Below are 25,883 nucleotides of genomic sequence, written 5' to 3'. Positions count from 1 at the left end.
GTTTTACCTCTGAACAGGTTTTCTAAATCATCAGGGGCTCCGGGCTGGCGGGAGAGTTGGGGCTGACCTGCTGGTGGCCTTGGCTTCTCCAGCCTTACCCCGGAAGCCGCTGGTTGCCCAAGTGGTGGCACATTATTCACCTGCGGCTCTGTTGACCGGAAGGGGGTTAACGTAAAGAGAGCAGGCTATCTGGGTTGTGGCCTGCTGGCGCAACCCGAAGTTAAACCAAATGCCCATTGGAGAATGGGCGGTAAAAGAGTGTATATGTATATAAGAGTGAGTTTTTTAATGCTGTGATGTAAAAATAATTTGGACTACAAATAAAGAAATGGGGGTCAATGAAGTAATTGACCTGTGAACTTAATTTTAATAAACATGCACACTGCTAAAATCAAGCAAGACTCCCGAGTTTAAATTGTTGAAGGGGGGCCTCTCTTTAGTGCATGCATTTGGTGGGGAGAGTGCACTTTGTATGCCATCTAAATGGGTTATTGTACCACAAGGGAGGGACCCAGCAAAAACCCCAGCTTCTGGACCCTGGTCCCTTTCGAGAGAAAGTCCTGTTCCTTGCCCATAGCCACCTCCTGGGGGGCCATTTTGGCGATGAAAAGACCAGCCAACGATCTTAGACAAGTTTTACTGGCCTGGGATATACCAACACATCAAGACGTATTGTAGAGAGTGCCCTGTGTGTCAGAAACATAGCAGATATCGACCCCCTAGGGTACCCCTACAGCCCCTTCCTGTTATCGATGTCCCGTTCAGCAGAGTAGGGATGGACATTATAGGGCCCCTGTCGCTACGCCCTGGTAGCGGCCCTGGTAGCGGCTGTTGCTACGCCCTGGTTACAGTGGACTACGCCACACGCTTCCCAGAAGCCCTACCATTGCGACAGCCCACTACCCAGAACATCGCCAAAGCCCTCATCTCTGTATTCACTAGGGTGGGGTTTCCCTGGGAAATTCTGACTGATCAGGGTACTCCTTTTGTCTCAGCTCTGATGAAACAGGTATGCTCCCAACTAGGGATTAAACAGATTAGAACCTCGGCGTACCATCCACAAACAGATGGGTTAGGCGAGAGATACAACGCCACGCTGAAACAGACCCTTAAAAACTGCTGGGGTAAGAAGCCAAAAGGTGGGAGGATATGCTACCCCTTGCCTTATTCGCCATCCGTTGTACGACACAGAGCAGCACTGGTTATTCACCCTATGAGCTACTGTATGGCCGACCTCCTCGTACCCTGTTAGACATGGCCCAAGAAGCCTGGGAAGCCGAACCAGACCGTACTCGTCCCCTCCCCGAATACATGGACAACCTAAAGACCCACCTATCCGTAATAAGGGACATTGTTCGACAAAATCTAGAGAATGCACAAAACAAACAGAAAGGGCAATACGATAAAGGCACGAAACCACAAGCCTTTTCCATAGGTGATCTGGTACTGCTAATGTTGCCATCCTCTGACCAAAAGCTCCTAGGGCAGTGGCAGGGCCCTTATACCATCCTTCATCAGGTGACCCCTGTCACATACGAATTGGACCTGGATCCCACACATGGTACCACACAAATATATCACGTGAATCATCTAAAGAAATGGGAAGGCCCTTGTCCTGTCCTGTCCGGCTCCTTTGCTCCTGCTCCCCTCTCTTTTTCCCCCTGTATAGATCCTGAACTAACCCCACAACAGCGGCATGACCTTGAAAAGGTCCTCTACCCATTGCGACAGGTATTCTCGTCTTCACCCGGTCATACCACCATCACAGAACACGCCATACAAACGGTACCTGGGAAGGTGGTCCGACAAAGACTTTATAGGGTCCCTGAAGCCCGCAGGGCGGTTATACAGAGGGAAACAGAACAAATGTTAAAGATGGGTATAATAGAACCCTCGGTGAGCGATTGGAACTCCCCGATTGTCCTCGTACCCAAACCTGACGGGTCTGTCAGGTTCTGTATTGACTTCCGCGAAGTCAACAAGATTTCCTCCTTTGACACCTATCCGTTGCCTCGTGTCGACGAGATGGTCGAACGCACAGGGAAGGCCCAGTACATCTCCACGCTAGACCTCTGTAAGGGGTACTGGCAGATATCCCTCAGAAGAGGACAGAAAAACAGACGGTGTTTTCCACCCCTGAAGGATTGTATCAATTCCTAGTCCTCCCTTTCGGCCTTCATGGCGCCCCCGCTACATTCCAGCGGGCCATGAACCGCATCCTAAGACCCCACACTCTGTATGCAGGCGCTTATCTGGATGATATCGTCATTTACGGTGATAACTGGACACAACACCTGGAACACCTCCACAAGGTCATCATTTCCCTGGGGTCCTATGGGTTCACGATAAACCCCGCCAAAACCACCCTAGCGGCCCAAACAGTTAAGTATCTAGGATACCTCCTGGGTGAAGGACTAATTCGGCCCCAGAAAAGCAAAACCGAAGCTATCCAATCCCTCCCGTTTCCCCAGACCAGAAGAGATCTTCGTGCATTTCTGGGCCTCTTAGGCTATTACAGGCGATTCGTACCTAACTTTTCACAAAGGGCAGCCCCACTCACTGACCTATTAAAAAAATCCACTAAAACCGAAACAATCCTTAGAAATCCAACGCCTTTGTATGGCAGGCTTTTTCCGATTTAAAAAGTGCCCTGACATCCAATCCCGTGTTAGTGAGTCCTGATTACTCACAACCATTCCTACTCCAGACGGACGCTTCAGAACAGGGACTTGGGGCGGTGCTGTCACAAAAAGACCCCCATGGAAACGAGAAACCCATTCTCTACCTCAGCAGGAAATTATTCCCACGAGAAAAGAACTATGCCGTGGTGGAAAAAGAAGCCCTGGCCATCAAATGGGCTGTGGAGAGCCTCCGATACTATTTGGAGGGTAGACACTTTACCATCTATACTGACCCCGCTCCCCTAGAGTGGATGGCTCGGAACAAAGGCCACAACGATCGAGTCCTCCGCTGGTTTCTGTCACTCCAACCCTATCACATCACAACCGTACATCGAAAAGGTGTGGACCAGGGTAACGCAGACTATCTCTCTCGCTACCCCATGTCCCCACCGGGTACAAGAAAGACAGCTAGGGGAAGGGAATGTGATATCGCCCCACGGGTCGCTAGACCCTTACTCACCCGCCACGACTATCACCCCTCCGAGGCTCTCCGTATCCAGGCACACAATCGGAATCCACCACAAAAGCGTCCGTGACGACAGGGACCCTGCCCCTCTCTCTGTTACAGGATCCAATCCGGAGTGACGACGGACCGGAAGGACTTCCCCTTGACCCCGGAAATCCCGCCTCCCTGCCGACGGCCGGACACAGAAAAGACGGAAGACGAGAGGTGGAAAGCGTCGGAGTATCGTGGCAGGAGATTTCGGCTGGAGCTGTGACAGAAGGAGAAGATGGGAGTGGAGACATCGAGGAGTGGTCCGAAGACTGGTGGAGTCCCACGGAGGTGGCTGAAGAGCGGCCGTAACTCAGAGGAGAGTTACGGCGGAGCGCGTGAGTACCAGCTACCTTTAAAGCACGCTAGGTGCTCTGTGTAAATAGTACGGCCCCCCCTTGTATAAATACTCCTGCTATCCTAGGCACGTCACTTGTAGCTCTTGGACACCTTGTATATATATATATATATATATATATATATATATATATATATATATATATAGAGCACTTGACACTGTATAAACATCACCCCGACCCCCCCCCCGAACCTTCCTGTACACCTCTTGTACTTTACCTTCCCTTATCCGTCCGGCCCCTTCCTCACGTTCGTTTCTATTCCTCTCACTCGTGGTTAACGGTGACGGTATCTGACCTCTAGTCCCAGTGAGACTAACGGCTCCTCTCTCTCTTACTGCCCTCCGAGGTGCCTTCCCGACCATCTCGAGACGTCTACACCCAAGACCAGGAACACCCCTGGACCCCCACAACATAAGGAGGAGAAAGGAAAAGGCTACACATCCCGTGTTTTATGTCATACCTTGGTTTTTTCTCTCTGGTTATCAAACCGCTCAGTGTGCAATAAAATACTACTATTGCCCACTATATCTGGCCTCCTCGCCTGCTTTTCCAGTCCGCCGACCGCCCACGATCACACTAGCCATCTATGTGTTTCCCTTTCTGATTTAGCAATGGTAATGGCTTTTTTAAAATCAGCCCTAGCTGCCTTGATAGTTACGGGTCCCCGGCCTTCAATGATACTAAAAGTGATTGCTTGGCAACCCTGCAGACCTTATTAAACCATGGGTTTTTGTCGCCTCGAGTTTCATGTTTAATTGAGGGCGGTTATAAAAAAAAATCTGCAAGGGTTGCCACCAACTCTCGATGGATACTACACAAATCTTGACTGTCCATATTATCACTAGTAGGCTGTTGCACAAGGGACACCTTTTCCAGGAGGGGAATAATGGCGTTATACATATTTGCCACTGAGTCAGGAGATCGAACAATTTTTGCCCAGCGTACACGCCTCCCTCCATTGACTATTTCAAGGTCAAGCCCAGGCGAAATAAAAGGACCTTGGTCAGAATTGCCTAAATGAAAGTCCAGCATAATAGTGAGTGGATTATGATCGTTTTCCAGGCGCTCCAGCACCTTAAAGTCCATCACTCTATGCCAAATTTTCAAACAAATAAAAAAATAATCAATTACAGTCGCATGGTTTAATCTTTTAAAAGTTGAAAAGCCTGGGTTATCAATCTTGAAATGCCCGTTACACACCCTTACAGAAGAGGATAGTGTGAGAGAGATCAATTGAAGCACTAATGGGGTACATCTCTTTACCACATAAGTATTAGGAGGTGGGATTCTCCAGATTTCATCTTCTTCTGCGGAAATAGGTTTCGGGAGTCCATTAAAAGGTTCGTAGTGGCAATTAAGATCCCCACCAATGGCATAGGGCATATCTCCAGATAGTGATTTAATGAGAGTGTCTAATTTAGCCAGAGCAAAATTAAAACAAACTGAAGTTTATTACAAATTTACAGATATGATAAAGTATAGATTCAGCAAATTTCATTTAAATGCATATAATCATTGCCAGGAAGCTCTCAGTAATGGGAACAATGAAGAATAATGCGCAAAATCAATAGTAGGCTAAATCTCAAATTCGCAGCAAAATCAGTTAGAAAAAGCGTCGCTAGTAGTATAGGAAAAGTCCCAAAATGTAAAGGTTTATATAGCCATTTCCTCCGTAGACAAGCAGTAGGACTTCAAAGTTACAGTGTTTTGAGCATAGAATTACAATTTAACATATCAAATGACAGATTTAAAAAAAAATCATATAACCCTGTCACTGTAGCACTAACAAAATTACATGACTTAATTCAGCTCAACTGACCTAATATCATCTTGAGGCGTCAGAACTAACTAGTTACATAAACAATAGTGAACCATTATGAATGAATGCAATATCACATGCAAGCAGAAGGTTCTTGTTACAATAGATCCTCTTAGAGAGCAGTGTCACTCAGAAATAAACAAATCCATACCTTGCCTACCTATGTGCAGTCTAAACACAAACAGACTCAAAATGACGGTTTAACATACATTTTAGACAAGATGGCATCAAGGCCTAATTGAGGCCTGGTTAACATAAACCAAGAAAAAAACACTAACATGTTGCAACAAACTAGTTTTAACTGCAACAGATTTAGGTCAGTCTACACATGTGAATTTGAGTGTAGAATAATTGGTCATCACTGTATTAAAAAGGCATCTCTTGAAATAGATGCATAAAAGCATCATCACTTTGCAAATTGGATAATACTTTAAGATTATTTATTAACTCTGCCAAACTTTAAGATGTAAGGATATAATCAATTTTAGAAAAGCTAGTCACCCAATTCATGTAACATCTCTGCTCTGTATTTGTCACCCTCGGATCAACCCTTCAGTACAGCCACGCTCAGAAGGTAAGCCCATGCTAATAAGGAATGACCACATTTATCAGCTTTAAAATCATCTATTTGTGGAGATTCCAAGGCCTTGATTTCTTACATACTTACAACTTCCAATGAGCAGGTAGCAAAACGAGCGTTAACAGCTTCACCGATAATACTTATGTTTGTCAGAAAGTTTCCTGCATTAAACTCATAACCACTTCAACCACAATAAATTATCACGGTGCATAGTCAACCGATTCATCAAACGGTGCTAAAGATATTAGGAAAACAAAAATTACTTTTTCTATGGAAACTCAATCCTAACTATACCTACCAGAAGCGACCGCAATGGCTAAAGGGACGTTTTTGTTATGAGTTAGAATGAGGCACAAGCTAATGTTAAAAATAAAAAAATACTTAACATGCTGGTTATAGTTTAGTGACCTAACGAGAACTTGCACTCTCATCATGCACTGCTTACGACTACACATATTACATTACAATTATCTGGTTAAAGGATGTCACTGTTGACTTCACTCATGACATCTCAGTCATAACCTCTAGCCGGACCATCCATCCAATACATATCCGGACTTCTACTAGAGTTTAAATTTAAATTCAACAGCTCCTATTCCACCAAAACAGTGATCAGGATTGCCTCACTGTTGAGTACATAATGTTAGCACTCTAATTGTTCAGTGGAACTCTGCTGTGATGCTGCAGTTGATTACTAGGGAGCTAACGCACTCTGCATGCCGGAATGTTCTACTGAAATGGATGAAGAAGAAATTTGAGAACTCATAGAAAACGTGTCCTGGTTTTAGCTTTCTAGAGCAGTAACTAATTTCTATAACAAAAAGAACCCCCCTCATTTTGTTCATTTACTGCACTATCCTGCGTGGTAAACACTTTCAGTGTTATAGCTTTGATTCCAACAAGAAAGCACTCGTGTGTGCCATACTTTGGTCATAAATATATAAATGTTAGTGGCAGTAGCAGCTGGTAGAGAATGAGGGGTGAGGGGCGGGATGGGGGAGCTGGGATGGTGGGGGTGGGAGGACAAACTTAAAAAATAAAAAAAATCCCACTTATCTCATCTGCCGACCTGGTCTCTTCTACACTTCTCCAGCGACTAGTCCCGGAACCAAGAAGCACCCAGGCTCCCCATAGCCAATCACAACGTTGCAATGCAACGCTGTGATTGGTCAGACTGCCATGGATCGGTGCTCAGATGGGAACTGGTGGCCTGGGCATGTTCCCCACCAGGCTGATGAATGCAGCCTGACACGACCTGGTGGGGAATGGTGCGCATGACTGTTTGGCCAGCCGGAAACAGCTGGCCAGGCAGTCAGGCGCACTTAGTGTGCAAACCACTCCTCCCCCCGTGCCATTAGCCCTGTCCCACCCGAACCAAGCCCTGAACCTGCAAAAAATAAAAAGATAACTGTTATTATCATTTTATTTTTCCTACTCAAACGGCTGTGGGGCGACGTTCCTCTGCCTTAGCAGAGGAGCCTTCCCTGGTTAGTAGTCTAGTTGTTCACTAGAACTCTGTGGTGAAGCTGGAGTAGAACAATGGAGAATCAACTAACAGGCTGCTGCTGGTGTTGTAAGTACATTTCTCACTCAGCATACCAGGAGTTTTGTTCACATGGCTAGGAAGATAGCGTGAACTTCTAGAAAAAGTATTCCTATTTTAGCTACTGAAGCACCTTCCATACCTCAATGAGAAACACTGTTTTCTGTCAAACATGGTTCATCAAATCAACTTTTTCCCCCTCCATGCACTGCTTATGACCTCAAATATTGCACAGCTCATTGCATGTTAAGTGCTATTACTCATGGTATCTCATATGAACAACCCCAGCGCCCAACTCCATTGCAAGGAGCCAACCCCCTGCTGCCAAGCACAGCAAGGGCATTGGATACAAGGTCTCTCCTTCGACCATGCACATGGTTTGTGTGTTGGGGGATGGTGGGGGTTGGCCGCAGGGTATGGACTTCAGCCGTGTGCAGCAGGATTCCCCAAAACCACCTTTTCTTTTATAATTTTCTTGAGAGATAAAGCAGTGAGCGAAAATGTGTTAACATGTCTTTGCAAGAGTTTATGTCTTATGTGAGTATACAAGTGTGTGAAAGAGTGTTTTGTGTTTAGGGTTGAGAAAGTGTGTGCACAGTAGACTGAGAGTGTATATGATGGCATGTATACGCGATTCAGTGTGTTAACATGGGTGAGAATGTGAGTGTGAATTTGTGATATTATTTCTGACCGAATTCATGTAAAAGATCTTGTGTATCAGTCCATGTCTTATTTATTAGGTGTGTGTGTGTGGGGTTTAGTCTTTGTCTATATTTGTATGTTATGTTGTCTATGAATATGTGTGCTTGAAGAAGCTCTCTCTAACAGGCGGATATCATATTCATGACATGGAAGGGACACGTGTCTTCGCCTTTGGATCATATTTCCACAGCATGCCATGTGAAGAGACCTGTCAAACCATTGGCCACCTAAGGTTGTCTCATCCGTTCTGAGTGGGCAGACACTGTCAGTACAGGGTACGAGACAGAGCAACACCCAAAAATTACGGCAACCAGTCAGCAGACATGATGGGCATAATTTTTAGGTCTCGTCTAGGCAGCGCGCATGTGCTTCTCTAGGAGATGACCTTTAGAAATCAGTCAGCTCTTTTCCACATACTCATGCATGTGGGGACATCCACCTTGCGGGAGCGAGCAGCGGCGCGCGTAGGGGCCATCTGTTTGTAATTAGGGACACACGCGCACCTGTTTACATTAGCCTGCTCGTAGTCGCCTTGCCAGCTCGACATCCTGGCACTTTCACTTTCGTTCGCAGCAGCTCTTGTTGTTTTCTCTCCCTGGGTTAGATATTTCTCTTTCTTGGTGAGAGAGCTGGCAGATGACCTAAGCAGGAGAGCCTCTAGCTCCAGGGTCTAAAGGTTTATTTCTGTGCCAGTCCGACCCGGCTTACCACATAATAATGCTCAATATCAAACAAGGAAGAATCAAGCACTTTTGATGTAGACATGCTGCACAGCTTGTGTCCTCCTCCCATGTTAGCACAGGGATCCACGCAGACCTGAAGCTTGTTTACAGTTGTCGCATAGTGTTAAAGGATCAGAGGTGTCAAATATCGTTTACACCATGGTTGTTTCTTCTTTAAGGGGAGAAAGTGTGACTGGCCTTTTCGGTGTTTTTCTTTTGCTCTGTTTAAAAAAGACACACGTCTCTCTTTATGTACGAACTGAAAATGCCACTAAATATGTATTTCATAATTTGCACTTTGTGTACTTGGCTGGCACTCGCCATTGAGAGCCATCCTAAGCGACGCTCTGGGTAATTACAATAGTGACATGAACAGGACTATCATTCAAGTCTACGCCAGTGCAGCTGAAGGAGACACCTGTAGAGTCCTACAGTAAGCTGCAACACAAGATTTTATCTCAAACACAGTCATAAATGACACGAACAATCGTCTGCGTTTTCTTTTGACAGAGTTACTCCATTACACTATTGAAAACATTTATAAACAATGGAATTTTCTTTCCCCCTCAAAATATTTCTCAATGAAAACCAGGTCCCTTGTAGTTGTCCCTCCTTCCATCCTGTTAAAAATGCCTCTAAAACGCTTTAGCAGTATCTTCGCCCGCGCTTCTATGTTTGTCGGATGTTTTGTATCCTTCATTCTGATATGTACAGTCTGTTTTAGTATTAAGTACGGTATGTTGGTAAAACATGTCTTGTAGACAGCTTGGTAATAAATTAGGTGAAATACTACAAGCATAAGCTTTAAAACCAATTTACCCCGTCCCTCGTTTTGTACCAGAGGTTGTACCTGTAGGGGGCTGTTTGAGGTAAACTGGACAGAATGGGTATCTAATCCCCAGTGTTTCTGTTCATTTGTTGATCAGCGCGGTATGCGAGAGAGATATGAGCAGTCTTTTCTAGGCATTATATTGGGTAGATAGCACAACAAAGCAGAATGAAATGTGCCACCACAACAGAATAAGCACTTATCATAGTCTTTATGGAGAGAATATCCTAGCAGCTAGACAGTTAAGTCGCAAATTAATAGAAAAGACTGTGCAGTTTGTTCTTAAATTCATCAAAGTAGCTCCTGCATCACTGAAACATGTAAACTTTTCATTATATTTCTGGAAGGTTATTTTCTTTTGTATCAATGTTCATGGTATTACAACCATGTGTTTTGGTCATGCTACCATTTCTAACAGACTGACAATACAGAGTAACAATAGGCATAGAAGAGCAGTAACGGGGTGAGCAACACATCAACTGATATATGCCATTTTCTTTTATCAAAAAAAAATGGCTGCGTATCCAACCACTGCACTCCAGCACTGACTAATTGACTGCATACCCCAGACCTAATTTCAGTTTCTCTCTCTCCTTCTTATTACCTCATTTCTCCCTTCCTTATTGGCCTCCTTAATCCCCCGTACTTCCTTCCTTCCTTCGTTCCTAACTCTTCCTCCTTTTCCCACTCTTCAAAACAATCTCTTCCCCCTTCCCCGATTCATCTTCTCTCAAACCCTTCCTTCCTATTTACTTCCACTGTCCCTTCTGCCTATCTTCCTCTCGGCCTCCCTTATCTTTATCATCTCCTTTCCTCCTTCTTGCCCATCTTAATCCCTCTCTTCACTGTTTAATCCAATACCCAGCCTTATTTCCTCAACCCTTATTTCAACTTCCCTTATTCCAGTCACTCATATCTTGCAACTCCGCCTTTGACTAAGTTGTTTATTTTTTTTTCTTGCTTTCTCTCCCTCATTCCGTCCTTCCCTTTCTCTCTCCCATCCGCTCATCTTTCCTCCCTTCTCAATTCCTTCCCCCTTTCTCCCCTTCCTTAATTCTCTATCACATCGCTTTTTAACGCGACATCACAGATGCCACACAATTCCACTCCACACATTTCCATTCCACACTACATAATTCTCCAACAAACTGTATAATTCAACACAATTACATAACACCACGTACAGCCAATCCAAACCACATACTTCCAAATCATGCTACGAAATTCAACCGCACACCACATGAATAAACTCCACTATATACCATTCCACACCCCAAAATACTGTTCCACATAATTACACACCATCAGACCCACTCCACATAATTCCACTACGTCCAATACCACATAATTACTATCCACATAATTCAACTGTATACCATGCTACATAATTCCACTACACAAATCCACTCCACTCAATTTCACAGCTAACAATTCCAATCCAACTCACATAATCCCACTACACACCACATACATACAGTCTACAAAACATGGTTAAAAGACAATATAATTTACAACGTCAACAGCTCTAATTCAAGGAAATGCGAAAGCTATTTCATTCCTTTTTAGATCACAAAAGTAAAAAAGGTACCCGTCATTTCAAATGGTAATGCATGTATTTTCCTACAAATAATGTGGCCAGTCTTGTTTATTATAACTTTTCAACATGCTGCACAGCAGCCACTCTGCTCTACAACATAGCTTAAAAACAAAGGCCAAGCTTAAACCTCTGGCTAACCACTTATAAGCTCCCAAAGGCGAGACCTATTGGCTATAACAATGCTTGTTAGAGCTGAGTCACTTACATTGGTTTTCTTGATTTGATCTTATGATCAGTGAGTGCTCCACTCTGCTATGTAAAAACCTTGGGGACTGCTACTGCAGTTTAGTGCTGAGTAGTAGAGGTAACACCAGACTCCTTTGCATTTATGTTAGCTCATTAAGGCAGTGCCATTTGTAGTGGCAGAGGGTTACCTGCCTGGATGCTCTGCTCCAGTCTCCCTGCCGCTTCTCCATTCTCTCTACAGATGCTAGGCCTTCTTTCCTCCAAGCTGCTCTCATACACAAGAACAGGCACACAGCAGTTAGTAATCTAGCAATCTACACACAATCATAGGCAACAGTCATGCAATGATCACGCTCCATCACACTTACACGCACATTCAACAAGAGAGAAATTGTTAAAGTCCTTAAGGTGAAGAGCAAATTACTATGAAAGCTAATAGCCCTCTTACACCACTCACAGCCTAGCAGACATTTCTGAAAGCACTTTCACACCCCAAGCAGAGTACCAGTAAAACATTATCTGTAGCATGGAACGACCCTTGTTTCCTAGGTGTCTTGCACTTCTGACAGCACTCCAACACCCATCAGAATAGCAGTCACACACTATCAACAGCGCTTACATCCAGAGAGTAGAAGTGTGACACTACTGATCACACTCCCATCCCTCACAGACTAGCAGTCTCCCATTTCCCTTACAGACTCATACTCATATAAACTAGTAGCACTCAGCCCTCACAGATCAACTCTCACCCACTACTGACTCACCTGTCACAGACTAACAGTCACACATTACCAGAAGCATTCTCACGCCCATCACAAAATAAAGGCAACTGGTCTAGTTGATGACTGAAATAGCATCTTCATTTATGGGTGAGTTTGTATGAGTGGTATTGTGGAAAAGTGAGTGAGTTAAAACTAGACCGAGTAAAAGGCTGGATAAATAGATGCATGTGTGTCAAGATGAGAAACTGGAAGCAATAATACAAAACTGGGGGCACAAATGAATGACCAGATGGATGGAAATATCGGGCATTAGACTTTTGGCTTTGCCAGTGCGTGTTAGGTTCCGGATTGTAACCTTTATGTCCATTTCAATTGAAGTTTTTTTTTCTGCAAACTCGTTTTACTTTAGAAAAAAGAATTGGCAAAACCAACAGGAGTGGTCATGGCAAGCCTTTAATGTTTTGTCTATTTATATTGCAAACCTATGCTTTAGGGATTACGATTGTTGATATCTAAAGGTGGCTGGCAAATGTTTGAATAAGCACACACTTGCCAGTTGTAACCCAAATACATCCGGTTACTTACCCCATGGGTATAATGAGATAACTTCTCTGAAGCAGTACAGATACTATATTGGTATTTAAGCAGTGAACCGTGGACACAGACCGACTTTTAATTAGCGTAAATAACAGCCCACTGAACGCTTTCCTTTCATACAATCCAGAAACCGCATTGTATAATGATTCAACAGCTGTGAACTTTCAAGTGTGTAGGAAAAGGAGCTATGTCAACAAGTGAGTGGGTAAATACTTTTTGGGGCATTTTTTGTCACCTTAAAGCTAAATATTTTTGGTAAAAACTAAAAAATATAGAAAACTGAATTATTGGTGGTTTGTTTCTTCATTTGTTGAGGTTACTCGTCAAACCTTGAATTAGTGATACCGCCTGTCAGGAACTGGAGTGATAGCAACCTGTGCTGGGCGCTAAAGCCAAGGCAAGACAACTTGTGCAGCTTGCATACTCTCCTGTGAGGGGTTCTTCCCACAACTTACCGGTAACCTGACAGTCCACGGGAGCAGGGCGGCAGGCCAAGGCTGTCTCAAACTGGAAAAAAGTGTCATACACGTTTGATGCGGTGTTGATGTCCTCGCGCACAAAGGTCATGTTGCCGGGGTACAAATCATCGTTGCACATAAACCGCACAATAAATTTATCAAATGCTCCTGGAAAAAAAAAATTGCCATCATTACTTCTAAGTACACGTTATTACTTGCATTTTAGTTGCTCTAAAGGAAAACCTGTAGGAAAAGGAATACCAATTGTCCTGTCGCACTTTTACGTTGTAACGCTTTAGGCCTCGCATGGAAACATAAGTGCTATAGAATACTATAAGACAAATCATTGCAAGTGAACTTATCTGCCACAGTGTCTAGGGACACGTGAAGCAAGCGCAGTAAAAGCCAATGACATCTGGATATTATACAATGGAAAACACAGAGAAGCACAAACAGTGGGAGAGGTGATAGAGGACAGGGCAATCGTGTGTAAAATTATCTGGATAATGGCAATGAAACAAGACTTAAGGGGCAGGAGGGAAGTCAGTGGAGAGAAAGATGGGTAATGCCATATCGATGCTCATATGGTTCGATTTAATGAGCGTAGAGGGCTTCTAGAATGGAAGAAGTTAAAAATGGGCCAAGCATTTAGATGAGGAGCTTTTTGAGCATATTACACCAGACATAAAATTGGCAAACTTTCCTTAGGCAATACAATTGTCAGTCTCTTGTTCAATCTAAATTCTTAACAATAAATCTCTTGCATTAGATCCCAGCTCGCTTTTACAAATTGAAAATATGAGATGACAATTGCTGGAACTGTGGCCAGGAACCAGGTACACACCAACACATGTTCTTTGGGTGCAAACTGTTCAGACTCATACTGGGTATCGATACAGAATCATCAGTCAGAAATCTTTAAGACACCCATAACCCTATCCTTCTCTATGGTAACATTGGGTCCCTGGGTCTTCATCATCTGCACTGTCCATAGATGCCAATGATATGGCGCTGCTGAATTTACTCCTAACTATTGCAGTTAAAGTCATACTTACAGAGCGGAAATCTTTACAACATCTATCTTTTCACGGATTGTGGGCTCGGGGTAACATATCTCCAAAGTGCTCACATGCCACAACTTAAAAATCAATCTGCACTACCAATCTCTAGCTTAGCATGTCAATCCCTGGATAGATACATTGAACTAAGTTCCTAGGGTCAGGTAGCTCAATCTATTACAGGGTTTTTACTTTAAGATTTCGCACTAGGTTCATGAAGCAGATATCCCGCCTCACTCCCCTTCCTCCTTTCCCTAATCTCCTGTTTGACGTTTCTTGGTATACAGGCAATACAAATGATGTCATATTCCTTGGTACTGAACCTATCCTTTAAATCGGTTCACACAAGTTACAATACTTTTTGTGCCTATACATTGCATACCTCTTTAGTTACAATGCAGGCACTGTTTACATTATAGCCCTTCTGGATCTGGATTGTTCTAATACATTCAACCTTAACAATTTTAGTGTGTAAATCATTGACATAGACGAAACAAAGGGAGAGGGAGAAAATAAAGAGGTACGTCTTTTTTCCCCAAATAAACAACCTAACAACAGAAGGGACGGACCCTCCAGGGGAATCCTAAAAAACTGCATCACTGTTCCAGGGAAAGACGGGGAGGAAAACCCACTAGGCTTTAAAAAGAACCATCACCCACCAACCTAGTTTGTGGCATGCTTCATCATCTAGTTCCCATCTGGGCTACCGAGTGTAACCCAGGTGTGCTTGGACGCCTGATTACAGCAGAGCAGGTGTTTTTTTTGTGAAGGAAAAGTGAAAAGTGAGAATAGAAATGCCTCAAGGATCCTCCGTCCAATTAGAACAGCTTCATTGTGGAGGTCCTAGGCCAAGGTTAAAAAGCAAGGGTGGATACTACCAAAGACTGATTCAGTTTTTTAGGATTCCCCTGCAGGGTCCATCCCTTCTTTTCGGTAAATCATTGACATGTAATGTATAACGAATATGCTACTTACCAGTATGCATCTGTTCTTGGCATGTAGGGCTGCTGACATTCATATCTGTGCATAGATCGCCGCCTAGTGTTGGGTCCGGATGATCGCACATTGTTGTCCTGGAAAAGTCTTCGAAGTATCACGAGATAGGTGGCTCCTCCCCTGGACTACAGTGCGCATGGGCATAGACTCCATCCTCAGATTGTATTTAGCCATTGTGGCCAAGATGAAGTGAAACTAAGTGAATGATGACCATGCTAGAAGTATGTGTGAATGCTGCAGCTGCTACAGGCGCCGGGGAGGAGGGCGGGCGATATGAATGTCAGCAGCCCTACATGCCAAGAACAGATGCATACTGGTAAGTAGCAAATTAGGTTCGAGGCATGTGGTATGCTGAATTCTTATCTGTGCATAGAATACATAGCAGTCCCTCCATTAACGGCGGCCGCCCGTGCCAGCTGCAGCAGATTGGAAAAGTGTTTTTAGAACAGCCTGCCCTACAGCTGCCTGCTGTTTGGAGTGCACATAAACACAGTAATGTTTTGTAAATGTGTGTGTGGTAGACCATGTGGCTGCTCTACATATGTCTTCCAAAGGAATATTTCCAAGGAAAGCCATGGAGGCCCCCAACTTTCGGGTGGAGTGGGCCCGTGGTGGAATAGTGAGAGTGCGTTTGGCTTTCAGATAGCAGATCTGAATACATTTAGCGATCCACCTGGCTATACCAGCCTTGGAAATGGGGTTACCCTTGTGTTGTGGCGCAAAGGCAACAAAGAGCTGTTTAGTTTTCCTAAAATCCTTGGGCCTATCAATGTAATACATTAGGGCCCTTTTGACGTCAAGTGTGTGGAGCATTCTCTCCGCCAGTGACTCTGGATTTTGGAAGAACACAGGTAGTTCTATAGTCTGGTTGATATGGAACTGAGACACTACCTTAGGAAGGAATTTAGGGTTAGTGCAAAGCACCACCCTGTTAGAATGAATTTGAATAAATGGCTCTTGGATAGTTAGTGCCTGTAGTTCACTAACTTGTCATAGCGACGTAATCGCTATAAGGAAAGCCACTTTCCAGGTCAAGAATTGAAGCTCGCAGTGGTTCAAAAGGGGGACCCATCAGCCTGGTGAGGACCACATTGAGGTTCCACTCCGGAGCTGGTGGCGTCCGCGGAGGAATGACTCGTTTGAGTCCTTCCAGAAAGGCTTAAATGGCAGGCACCCTGAAAAGTGAGAGATGCTGTCTGTTTGAGGTAGGCAGCCATTGCGGAGAAATGTATGCGAATGGAAGCATAGGCCAAATTACATTTGTACAAATGTAAGAGATAACAAATGATGTTTTGAATAGATGCATCCAGCTGGTTAATGTTGTGGCTTGCACAATAAATGACAAACCGCTTTCACTTCGCCGCATAGCATGCTCTGGTGGTGGGCTTTCTTGCCTCCCGGATGATGTCCATACAGTCAGGAGGTAAGTTGAGGTAGCCAAACTCGAGGACCTCAGGAGCCAGATCGCCAGGTTGAGCTGTTGCGGATCTGGATGCTGAATGTCGCCATGGCTCTGCATCAAAAGCCTGGGTGTGAGGCGCAGCTTTTGATGCGGCACCACGGACAGTTCCAGAAACGTGGTGTACCATGGTTGGCGAGAGCACGTTGGAGCAACCAGGATGAGAGTCATCGAGTGCTGCTTCAGCTTGCGTGCCACCAACTGTATTAGAGGTGCTGGGGGAAAAGCATACACAAATTTGCCTGACCAGTTCATCCATATCGCATTGCCTTGCGACTGTGGGTGTGGTAACCTGGCGGCAAAGCTTTGGCATTTTGCATTCTCCTTTGTGGCGAACAGGTCTATCTCTGGATGGCCCCACATTTGGAAGTACGGGTGGAGTACCGATGGATGTATCTCCCACTCGTGCATTTGGTGGCTGTACCTGCTGAGCAGGTCCGCCATCGGATTGTCTTTGCCTGGGAGGTGTTCTGCCATGAGGAAGATGTTTCTCTGAATGGCCCACTTCCACATGCTCTGAGCCAGATGAGACAGCTGTGGAGAGTGTGTTCCTCCCTGCTTCTGAATGTAGTACACTGCTGTCATGTTGTCCGTCCGGATCAACACGACCTTGCTGCACAGATGTACTTTGAAGGCTTTTAGTGCCAGGAAGATCGCCATCAGTTCCAGAACATTGATGTGCATCTTCCTTTGCTGTGGTGTCCATAGTCCCTGCACAGTGTAATGGAGTACATGAGCTCCCCATCCCTGGAGAGAAGCGTCCGTCGTCAGGATGATCAGTGGCACAGGCTCTTGGAACGGTCGTCCCTTGCAAAGGTTTCGTGGATTCCACCAATGCAGAGAGTTGTATGCCCGACCGCTCACCAACACTAGGTCTTTCAACTGTCCGTGAGCCTGAGTCCACTGACGTGCTAAGCACTCCTGAAGCGGACGCATATGTAGTCTCGCGTCCGGGACTATGGAGATGCAGGAGGCCATCATGCCTATCAACTGCATGAACACTCGCGCTGGAAGCGAGTGTTGAGGTCTGAATCTTTGTATCAGCGATTGAATGTTGTTGACCCTCACTGAATTTGGCTGTGCTGTGCCTGCCAGAGTGTTTATCGTCGCACCCAGATACTGCCATATGTGGGCGGGTTGCAGGTGGGACTTTGGGTAATTCAGTGACAATCCCAGATCGTGAAGAAGGTGATTGGTGTGGGACATGTGGGCGGCACACTGCTGGGCTGACTTTGCCTGGATGAGCCAGTCGTCCAGATAAGGGTAGACGTGAATGTTTTGTCTCCTTAGGTGCGTCGCCACTGTCGCCAGGCACTTCGTAAACACCCTGGGTGCCGTGGTGACCCCGAAAGGCAAAACCTTGAACTGGTAATGTTGGTTTTGGATGGTGAACAGGAGGTATTTTTTGTGTGACGGGTGCAGCGGAATGTGAAAATACGCATCCTTTAGGTCTAAAGTTGAGAGAAAATCCCCCTGACTGAGAAACGGGAGTACTTGCTGCAGTGTCAGCATATGAAAATGCTCCGATAGAATGTACTGATTGAGGGGTCTGAGGTCCAGTATGGGTCTGAGGGACCCGTCCTTTTTTGGAATCAAGAAGTACAGTGAGTAAACTCCTGTGCCTCTTTCTTCTACAGGCACGAGCTAGATTGCCCCTTTTTGCAGCATGACGAGTACCTCCTGCTGCAATAAGTGCAAGTGCTCGTCGGACATAGGACGGTGTCTTGGGGGCATGTTGGGTGGAGTGGATGTTAACTCCAGATAATAACCGTACTGTATGAGCTGTGTGACCCACCTGTCTGTGGTGATGGATTTCCAGACTGGCAGGAACTGTTGAAGTCTCCCCCCGACCGGTGTTGCGTGGTCGGGGGGCAGTGACAAGGCGTCACTGTTTGTTGGTGGCAGAGGATCTGGAGTTGTTGTTTCCACGACCCCTGCCTTTGGCGCGGTTTCCACGATATCCACCTCGACTTTGTTTGGTGTATGTGGACTGTGTGTTGCCTTTATAGTACTGCGTGGTTTGGGAGAGCTGGCTCTGGAAACACCTCTAGTGCTTGAGCGACGAAAAGAACCACCCCTGAATTGATGGGACTGCAAGGCCCCCATGGACTTAGCAGTTTCAGTGTCCTTCTTTATCTTTTCCAAGGTGGTGTCCACCTCTGGGCCAAACAGATGATAAGGGTTTACTGCCTGATTAAGAATGGTGGTCTGGATCTCTGGCTTAAATCCTGAGATTCTGAGCCAGGCATGTCCTCTCAGCATGACGCTAGTGTTGACAGCTCTGGCCGCGGTGTCAGCCGCGTCCAGTGCACATTTAATAGAAGCATTGGATATTAGCTTCCCTTCCTGGATGAGCATCTCAGCTGCCTCCTTGTATATGTCTGGCAGGTGCTGCAACAGGGTCTCCAGTGTGTCATAGTGTGCCCTGTCATACCTCGCTAGAAGTGCTTGTGTATTTAAAATGCGCCAGATATTGGCCGCTTGGGCTGCCACCCTTTTCCCTGATGCCTCAAACACCTTAGATTCTTTATCTGGGGGAGGAGCATCACCCGTTGTTTGAGAATTAGCCCTCTTCCGGGCATTTGAAACGACAAGAGAGTCCAAAAGTAACTCCCTTGATGTAAGTCGGGTCAGTAGGCACTGGTTTGTACTTCTTCTCAATCCTAGGGTTTATCACCCTGGCTCTGGTAGGCTCTTTAAAGATCTCCCCAGCATGTTTTAAGACACCCTTCAACATAGGCAGAGTCTTGACATTTCTCTTTGAGACGGAAAAGGTGTCAAAAAGAAAATCCACTTCAATGGGGTCAGCATGGAGCTGGACGTCATGATTTTTAGCTGCCCGTTCAATGAGGGCATTAAACGCCGCTGAATCCTCTGTAGGCGACGTTTTTACAGCATAGAGTTGAGTGTCTTGGGCAGAGTGAGGATCACCTGGGTCAGCACCAGCTGCCCAGGGCTTATTGGTATCTTCAGGGTCTGTGTAGACAGGATAGCTGTACTCATCCTCATCATCACCTTCCCCAGCGTCCACGTCAGAGTAAGTGGGTGAGACATCATGGCCATGTGGAGAAAGTGGTTCCACAAGAACAGGAGTTGAAGTGGAATCCTTCTTTTTCTTTAAAGGAATTTTGTAGGACTCCATTGGCTGTTCCGGGGCAATTTCCCGTTTATGGAGGGAAAGTCTGCCCGTTTCGGCATCGATAAAGTGTTCTTGTTGTTCTTCCAACGAAGATTGTCGATGCTTTAAGGTTGGGACCACTGTCGTCGACTTCGGCATCGAGGGCACCTTCTCGGGCACGCTGGCGCCCATCCTAGGGGTGAAAGCCTTCGGCGCCACTTTCGGCGGCAACGTGAAGTGAATGGGCGTCGACGCTTTGTGAGGTTTCTCGACTGGCTTCGAAGGTGTAGGATCTTTCGGGACGACAGTCGAGGCCTTCTCTTTGATGCGCTTCAGGGAGTCCGCCACCTGCTTGGAGAAAGTGGCAGACGGCCGCGCCGAGTCGACGGGATCCTTCGAGGCACCACTAGACATGGACTCGTGGGTCGTGCCGCTCTTGGTCTTGTCTTGTTGACGCGGAGTCTCGAGAACCTTCGGATCACCGAGTCCTTTGTTGGTGTCGATATTCTTTGGCGCCGATTTACTCGGCTCTGTAGCGTAGTTCCTATTTTCCCTATAGGCCCTGCGCATTGGAATAACATAAACAGTAGTATAGACGTAGAAGTGCGGTCTTCCAGGTCTCTACTGACTATGCTAAACTTAATTGGGTTTGTACCAACTAGCTCAGATGTCACTGGAAACTTTCTTGACTGAATAGGAAGTGATCAGCTTCCCTGGTACAGACAAGAAGGGATTCTGTTTTCCAACAACCGCATAAACAGGACAACTTTGCTCCTTAGAATAAGAGTCAATCTCTAGAGTCATGTGAAACAATAGACAGTTATTTTACTCAGTCAGTTGTGCAGATTACTTTCACCAAGATGCAGAGAATAGAGAGACGGGCGTTTTCAATAAAAAGGTATTATTTATTGAACAGTCTTTCTTCTCATGCAAGAGAAATTAATTGCCACAATTGCAAGACTAGTTATTATAAAAAGTGCGTACAGTAAAATGAGGATTGCGAAATAATACTGTAAAAGCATTGATATGGTTTCTTAGCCATACAATGGTTAAAATGAATAAAATATATACATTCATATATACATTTGACTAACGTACTCAACTGGTGCTTCTAACTACGCCTACCCCAGTGTACCTGACCTAAGCCTAATACTTGGGAGGGAGTAAATAAAGTAGCAGTTTTAGTTAAGTTGGTTTTTCCAAGGTTTGCTTCAAGAATTCTCTCTAAGGGTTTAGTCAACACCATACCTCTGAAATAGAATGTTGGAGGTCTTGTATCTCCTTCCAGGACTCGATATCCCAGTCACTCGCAAGAGTAGGCTGGAAACGCCGGAGCTGGATTTTCTCGGCAAGAGAAAAGACAGCGTCTTTCTCAGCGCGTCAAGGAGGAGGAGAGGCAGCGTCCGTGGGCTACTTGCATCTGCTGGGCTCTCCAAGGGACAGCTGTTCTGCTGCTGTATTCACCACACCATCGCTATCATCGATGTCGTTGAGGCAGCGCTTGCTAAAGGCAACGTTGGTAATATTTATACCTGAAAGGTGCCTTGTTTGACGTACGTTTTTGGACATAAGACGTCAATAAAGAGGTCACTAGGAAGTGATCGTCTCTCAGTGCTCATTAGAGTTCTATTACTAATCAAAACATAGCAAGCGGGGCTTTCCCAGGTTGCTGAGTTTTATCTTGTTGAAGAACTCTGAGTGTAATCTAGGAATCTAAGATAGTGGCTTCTGCTGTGTCATCTGCTCTAATGAGCTGCAGAGGAAGAGATTCTGAAATGTGGCTCTGATCATGTTAGGCCAGAGACTAGTTTCTGAAATATCGCCCTTGATCGTTTATGCCATTATAGGGGTATGAATGGATTATAGTCGTATGGGGCATAAGGTCACAGTATTGATCGGGGTCCTAGATTAGAACACGACAGCTCGACCACCTGGACCTTTGTCTTTGGTGTGGCAGACTTCGTCTCGACGCCCTTGACCTGTGTCTTCGGATCGACAACACCCTTCTGCTTCGTCGGCGCCGACGGCTCCGAGGCCTTCGATCCGACTAAAGTAATGCGCACTTTCGGTTTCGAGGGGGGCACCAGTGCTTTCGCTTGCGTCGAGACCGTTAGTTTTACTTCCGGATTCGATTTTGCAGGGTGCGGCTCAATAGTAATGTTCGTAGCCGAGCCCGAAGGCGGGGCCGTAGAACCCATTGTAAGATCTTGGGTAAGGCCTAGTGGCGATCCCTCGACCTGAGCCTGTTGAAGCGCTACGGCCCCAATGTCAGTTTGAGTTAGCTCTTCGCTCGAGCTATCTTCCATGGCCCCAAAGGCCCGTCGTCGTCCCCTACCTAGTCGACGACTTCTTCCGCTTCGAACATTTCAGCGTCCGCGTCGTAGTTAAAGTCGACCTCCGACGTGGGATTTGACAAATTTTCACCAACTTCCTGGTCAGCTCCCTCATCATCCCCGGCATCGAAGATGTCCACAGGCGCCGGTGCAGTGTGCTGGGCATCCTGGCGCGCAGCGCGTCGATGCTTAAGCGTCTTCTTGGATATGAAGCGGGAACAAGCCATGCAACTGGCTTCATCATGATCCGGCGACAGACACTTGTTGCACACCAGGTGGACGTCGATGTGGGGGTACTTGGAGTTGCACACGGGACATCTCTTGAACAGGCTCCGTTCCATGATGATCAGTCGATAGAGTGTGGCGTCGACTGGGCCCTCCGCACCGAAAGCACGCGGTTCTCTGGAATCCGGCTCGGAACCGAGCAGGAAGAATCAGGCACCGAACGCAAGACTATACCGACGAAGAAAACTAAAGACTTTTTGGCCTTAAGGAAGTTTTGTAACGATTTCGGCTAGAGGGAACCAATATACATCCGAACCCAATGGCGGAAAAAAACAATCTGAGGATGGAGTCGATGCCCATGCGCACTGTAGTCCAGGGGAGGAGCCACCTATCTCGTGATACTTCGAAGACTCTTCCAGGACAACAATGTGCGATCATCCGGACCCAACACTAGGCTGCGATCTATGCACGGATATGAATTCAGCAGCCCACATGCCTCGAACCCTGTACTTCACTCCCTTTGTTTGTATCGCAACATCGTCTGATTGTATGCCTTTTTTCTCAAATTAATAAAACAATTTGAACACGTGCGGACGCTACCAAAAGAAAAATGCCTGGGAGTGGGTAACTAGGGCATCAATCGACTGGTTCAGCAACACAACAAGATATTAGAAATTGACCAGAACATTTTTGGAGCTCTGAAACAGTAACTTAGGCAACCTGGCATTGATAGGAAATACCCCAGGTAGTAGGTCAAAACAGAATGGTGATAACTGGAGATTAGTATCGTGGAATATAGTAGAGAGTTGCCTTTTTAAAAAACTTTTTTTTATTGATTTTCACGATGTACATTTTCATCATCGTAACAGCATTGTGATCAGTTCAAGGATATCAAAACTTAATAGTGTATCTGTGCATTTAAATTCTTCTTATTGTGTATGTTTCAAGCGGAGTTATCATATTATATGTTGTTCACATAGTATATAGACCATAACTGTTCAGATTAAGGGCATGGTTATGAGTGGCCCAGTAAACTGAAATCCCTTAGCAAGATCACAATTTTAAGTGGTGTGATGTTTATCACACTTAGTAATTACCAGGAACTATATTACGTAAACGGCGCACTTTCCTTGTCTGCACCATGGCAAACCCTTTCAAAAGGTGCACCCTGCACAAACAAAGGAAGTGTGCCATATTAGAATGATTGCCTTATCCCCCAGGGCAGCTGCGAACTCGTGCTGCCCTGGGGGCAGTGCATTCAAGTGAAATACCGAGTGGCTTTGAAGCAGCTGCTCCGCGTTTCACTGTGCAGGCAGCTACCCGCATGCAATTTTTTTGGGGGTGGGAGTTTTATATAGCGTGAACTCAATCTGAAGGTATCAGAGTGCTTTACATGAGAACCAGTTACATTACGCAAGGACACATGCATTTTGTTAAGCACTGGGAGATTAAGTGATTTGCCTAGAATCACAGGATGTTGAGCGCCCATGCCAAAACTAAGCGAGGAGAGAGATCCGCTTGCGGGTGCGGTGAATGTACTCACACGCCTGCAAGGGGATGTCTGAGGGTTCCATGGGACCCCCCTTGGCTCCCTCGAGAGGGCTGCCATCAGGGTGCTCACCGAAAGTGTGACACCTTTTTGTGGTGCACTGTAAGTGTGTCTCCTGACTGTTTTTGACCTCTGCGCCCATGTCTATAATACGGCAAGGGTACAGTGGTAAAGAGATTCCCTCATTTGCATGAGGTTATGCCCCCATACAAATCAGGGAACACCCTCTTGAGATAGCATTAGCACTACAGTGCTATCTGTATTACAGAAGGGGCTGCCCAAACAGCTCCTTCTGTAATACGAAAGTACCCCGGGGTGCACAAAGTGGGCACAAACGCCCATTGCACTCCCGGGCACTTCAGATAAATTCCACACTCCTTATTACATTTCGGCAGGTCAAACCTCCAATAATTTAACGAGTGAAAAAGGCCCGGAAAATGCTGGTACATGTGGATTTTTGTGTGGTAAGCACCAAAAATCAATGTTATGCCCATTTTCACTGCAAAACTCTGAATGCAAGATAATTATTGTAGTCAATAAGTTTCCGGACACCACTATGTCACATTTTATCAGATGCAATAATTATCCGATCTAGATGCAAAATGAAAACTTGGCTTTTTGGTTCCTGTTAGGCTCTTACTGTTGTGCTCAACTTTTTTCTCTACTCGGCTTCCTAGCGCTGGGACACTTCATGTGAAGTATCCCTGTACTCTATGAATGCCATAAAAAAAGTTAAGCCGGTAAAGAAAGGCGACCTACTGCATTAAGCAGAAGAGGAGTCTGCAAGTCAAGGACTTTACGTTTATTTATATAAAGGATCAAGACAGGAAAAAAGTGTCCATGAATAAATGTGAAGGGATGTCTTAGATAGGGTGCCTTTTACAATTTTAATATCCTAAGCATTAGATCTACCAAGAGTGTTTTCCCACTGGAGATCCAGTAGCGGCTCCACCATGAGAAAAACCTGGAAAGGCAGGCTGCAAATATTTGGCAAGGGTGCGGCCACACCTTACACATAATCTGGGTCTTTATAAAGTTCAAACCTCATGACAAAACTAGGATAGGAAAAGTATTGCTTCCAAGGAACATGGTAGAAAAGCTCTTGACGTGAAGTGATGAGGGTAAAATAATAGAGAGCAGGGAGCCAGGTTCTAAATGGTCAGTGAAATAAAAGAAAAAAACACACAGAACGTAATTTACTAAACCCAACTCTAGTGTCCTAGAATCAACTCACAGCACAGCAGGCATGTGATACTATAGCCTTAGAGCCCAACATGGTGGGCTCTACCGTCCATTAAAGGCCCAAGCTGAAGGTGAGGGCCTTTAACAAGGGAGCAGGCCTTTCATGACCGGTAGAGTCCGCTATGGAGGGCTCTAAGGCTATAAGAACATTCCACCCCTAGAGGGCACAATCTTCTAATTTGTAAAAACAAAGTCCTCTCGAAGCAGAGGGGGTTTAAATTGCCTTGGGCTCAGAAAGGCCTTTGTTCAAAGCAATAGCTGTGACATGAAAAAAAACGTTGGGATCTTGCTCTCCAGGCTTCTACCAGCCACTAGAAGCCTGGAGCACTCCACTGTCTTCAATGGAACGCTCAACATTCCAGTGTTATAATACAACAGTAAGCGCTTCAAACATACCCGATTGCTTTACGTAATCCCCTCGGTAAGTGATGGTAATAAAGCCTTCAGATGACAACTCTAGGGTGTGTTGCAACCCGACTGGCCTCACAGGTTTGTTGTTTTCAAGTTCACAACCAGCAGCTGGCTTGCCATTTACAGATCCACATTCCTGGACAGCTCCACAAATGTTCAGCTAAGGAAACAAAAGCATGAAAATAAAATTATTTACCTCCCTCC

The 25,883-nt window shown here is 45.5% G+C and overlaps 1 protein-coding gene across 1 annotated transcript in view; it reads right to left on the bottom strand.

Moving 5' to 3' along the window:
* Positions 1-25,883, bottom strand: part of IGF2R (insulin like growth factor 2 receptor) — a 1,757,136-nt gene that overhangs the window by 1,087,035 nt on the left and 644,218 nt on the right. The window contains exons 22-23 of the mRNA XM_086927157.1: positions 25,665-25,839; positions 13,286-13,456 (exon numbers count right to left, since the gene is read on the bottom strand). Of these exons, the coding sequence (XP_086783283.1) occupies positions 13,286-13,456; positions 25,665-25,839 (346 nt within the window). The remainder of the gene's footprint in view (positions 1-13,285; positions 13,457-25,664; positions 25,840-25,883) is intronic.

This window comes from Lissotriton vulgaris, chromosome 6 (assembly GCF_964263255.1).
Source record: "Lissotriton vulgaris chromosome 6, aLisVul1.2, whole genome shotgun sequence".
Lineage (NCBI taxonomy): Eukaryota > Metazoa > Chordata > Amphibia > Caudata > Salamandridae > Lissotriton > Lissotriton vulgaris.
This window is presented reverse-complemented; position numbering and strand designations above follow the sequence as displayed.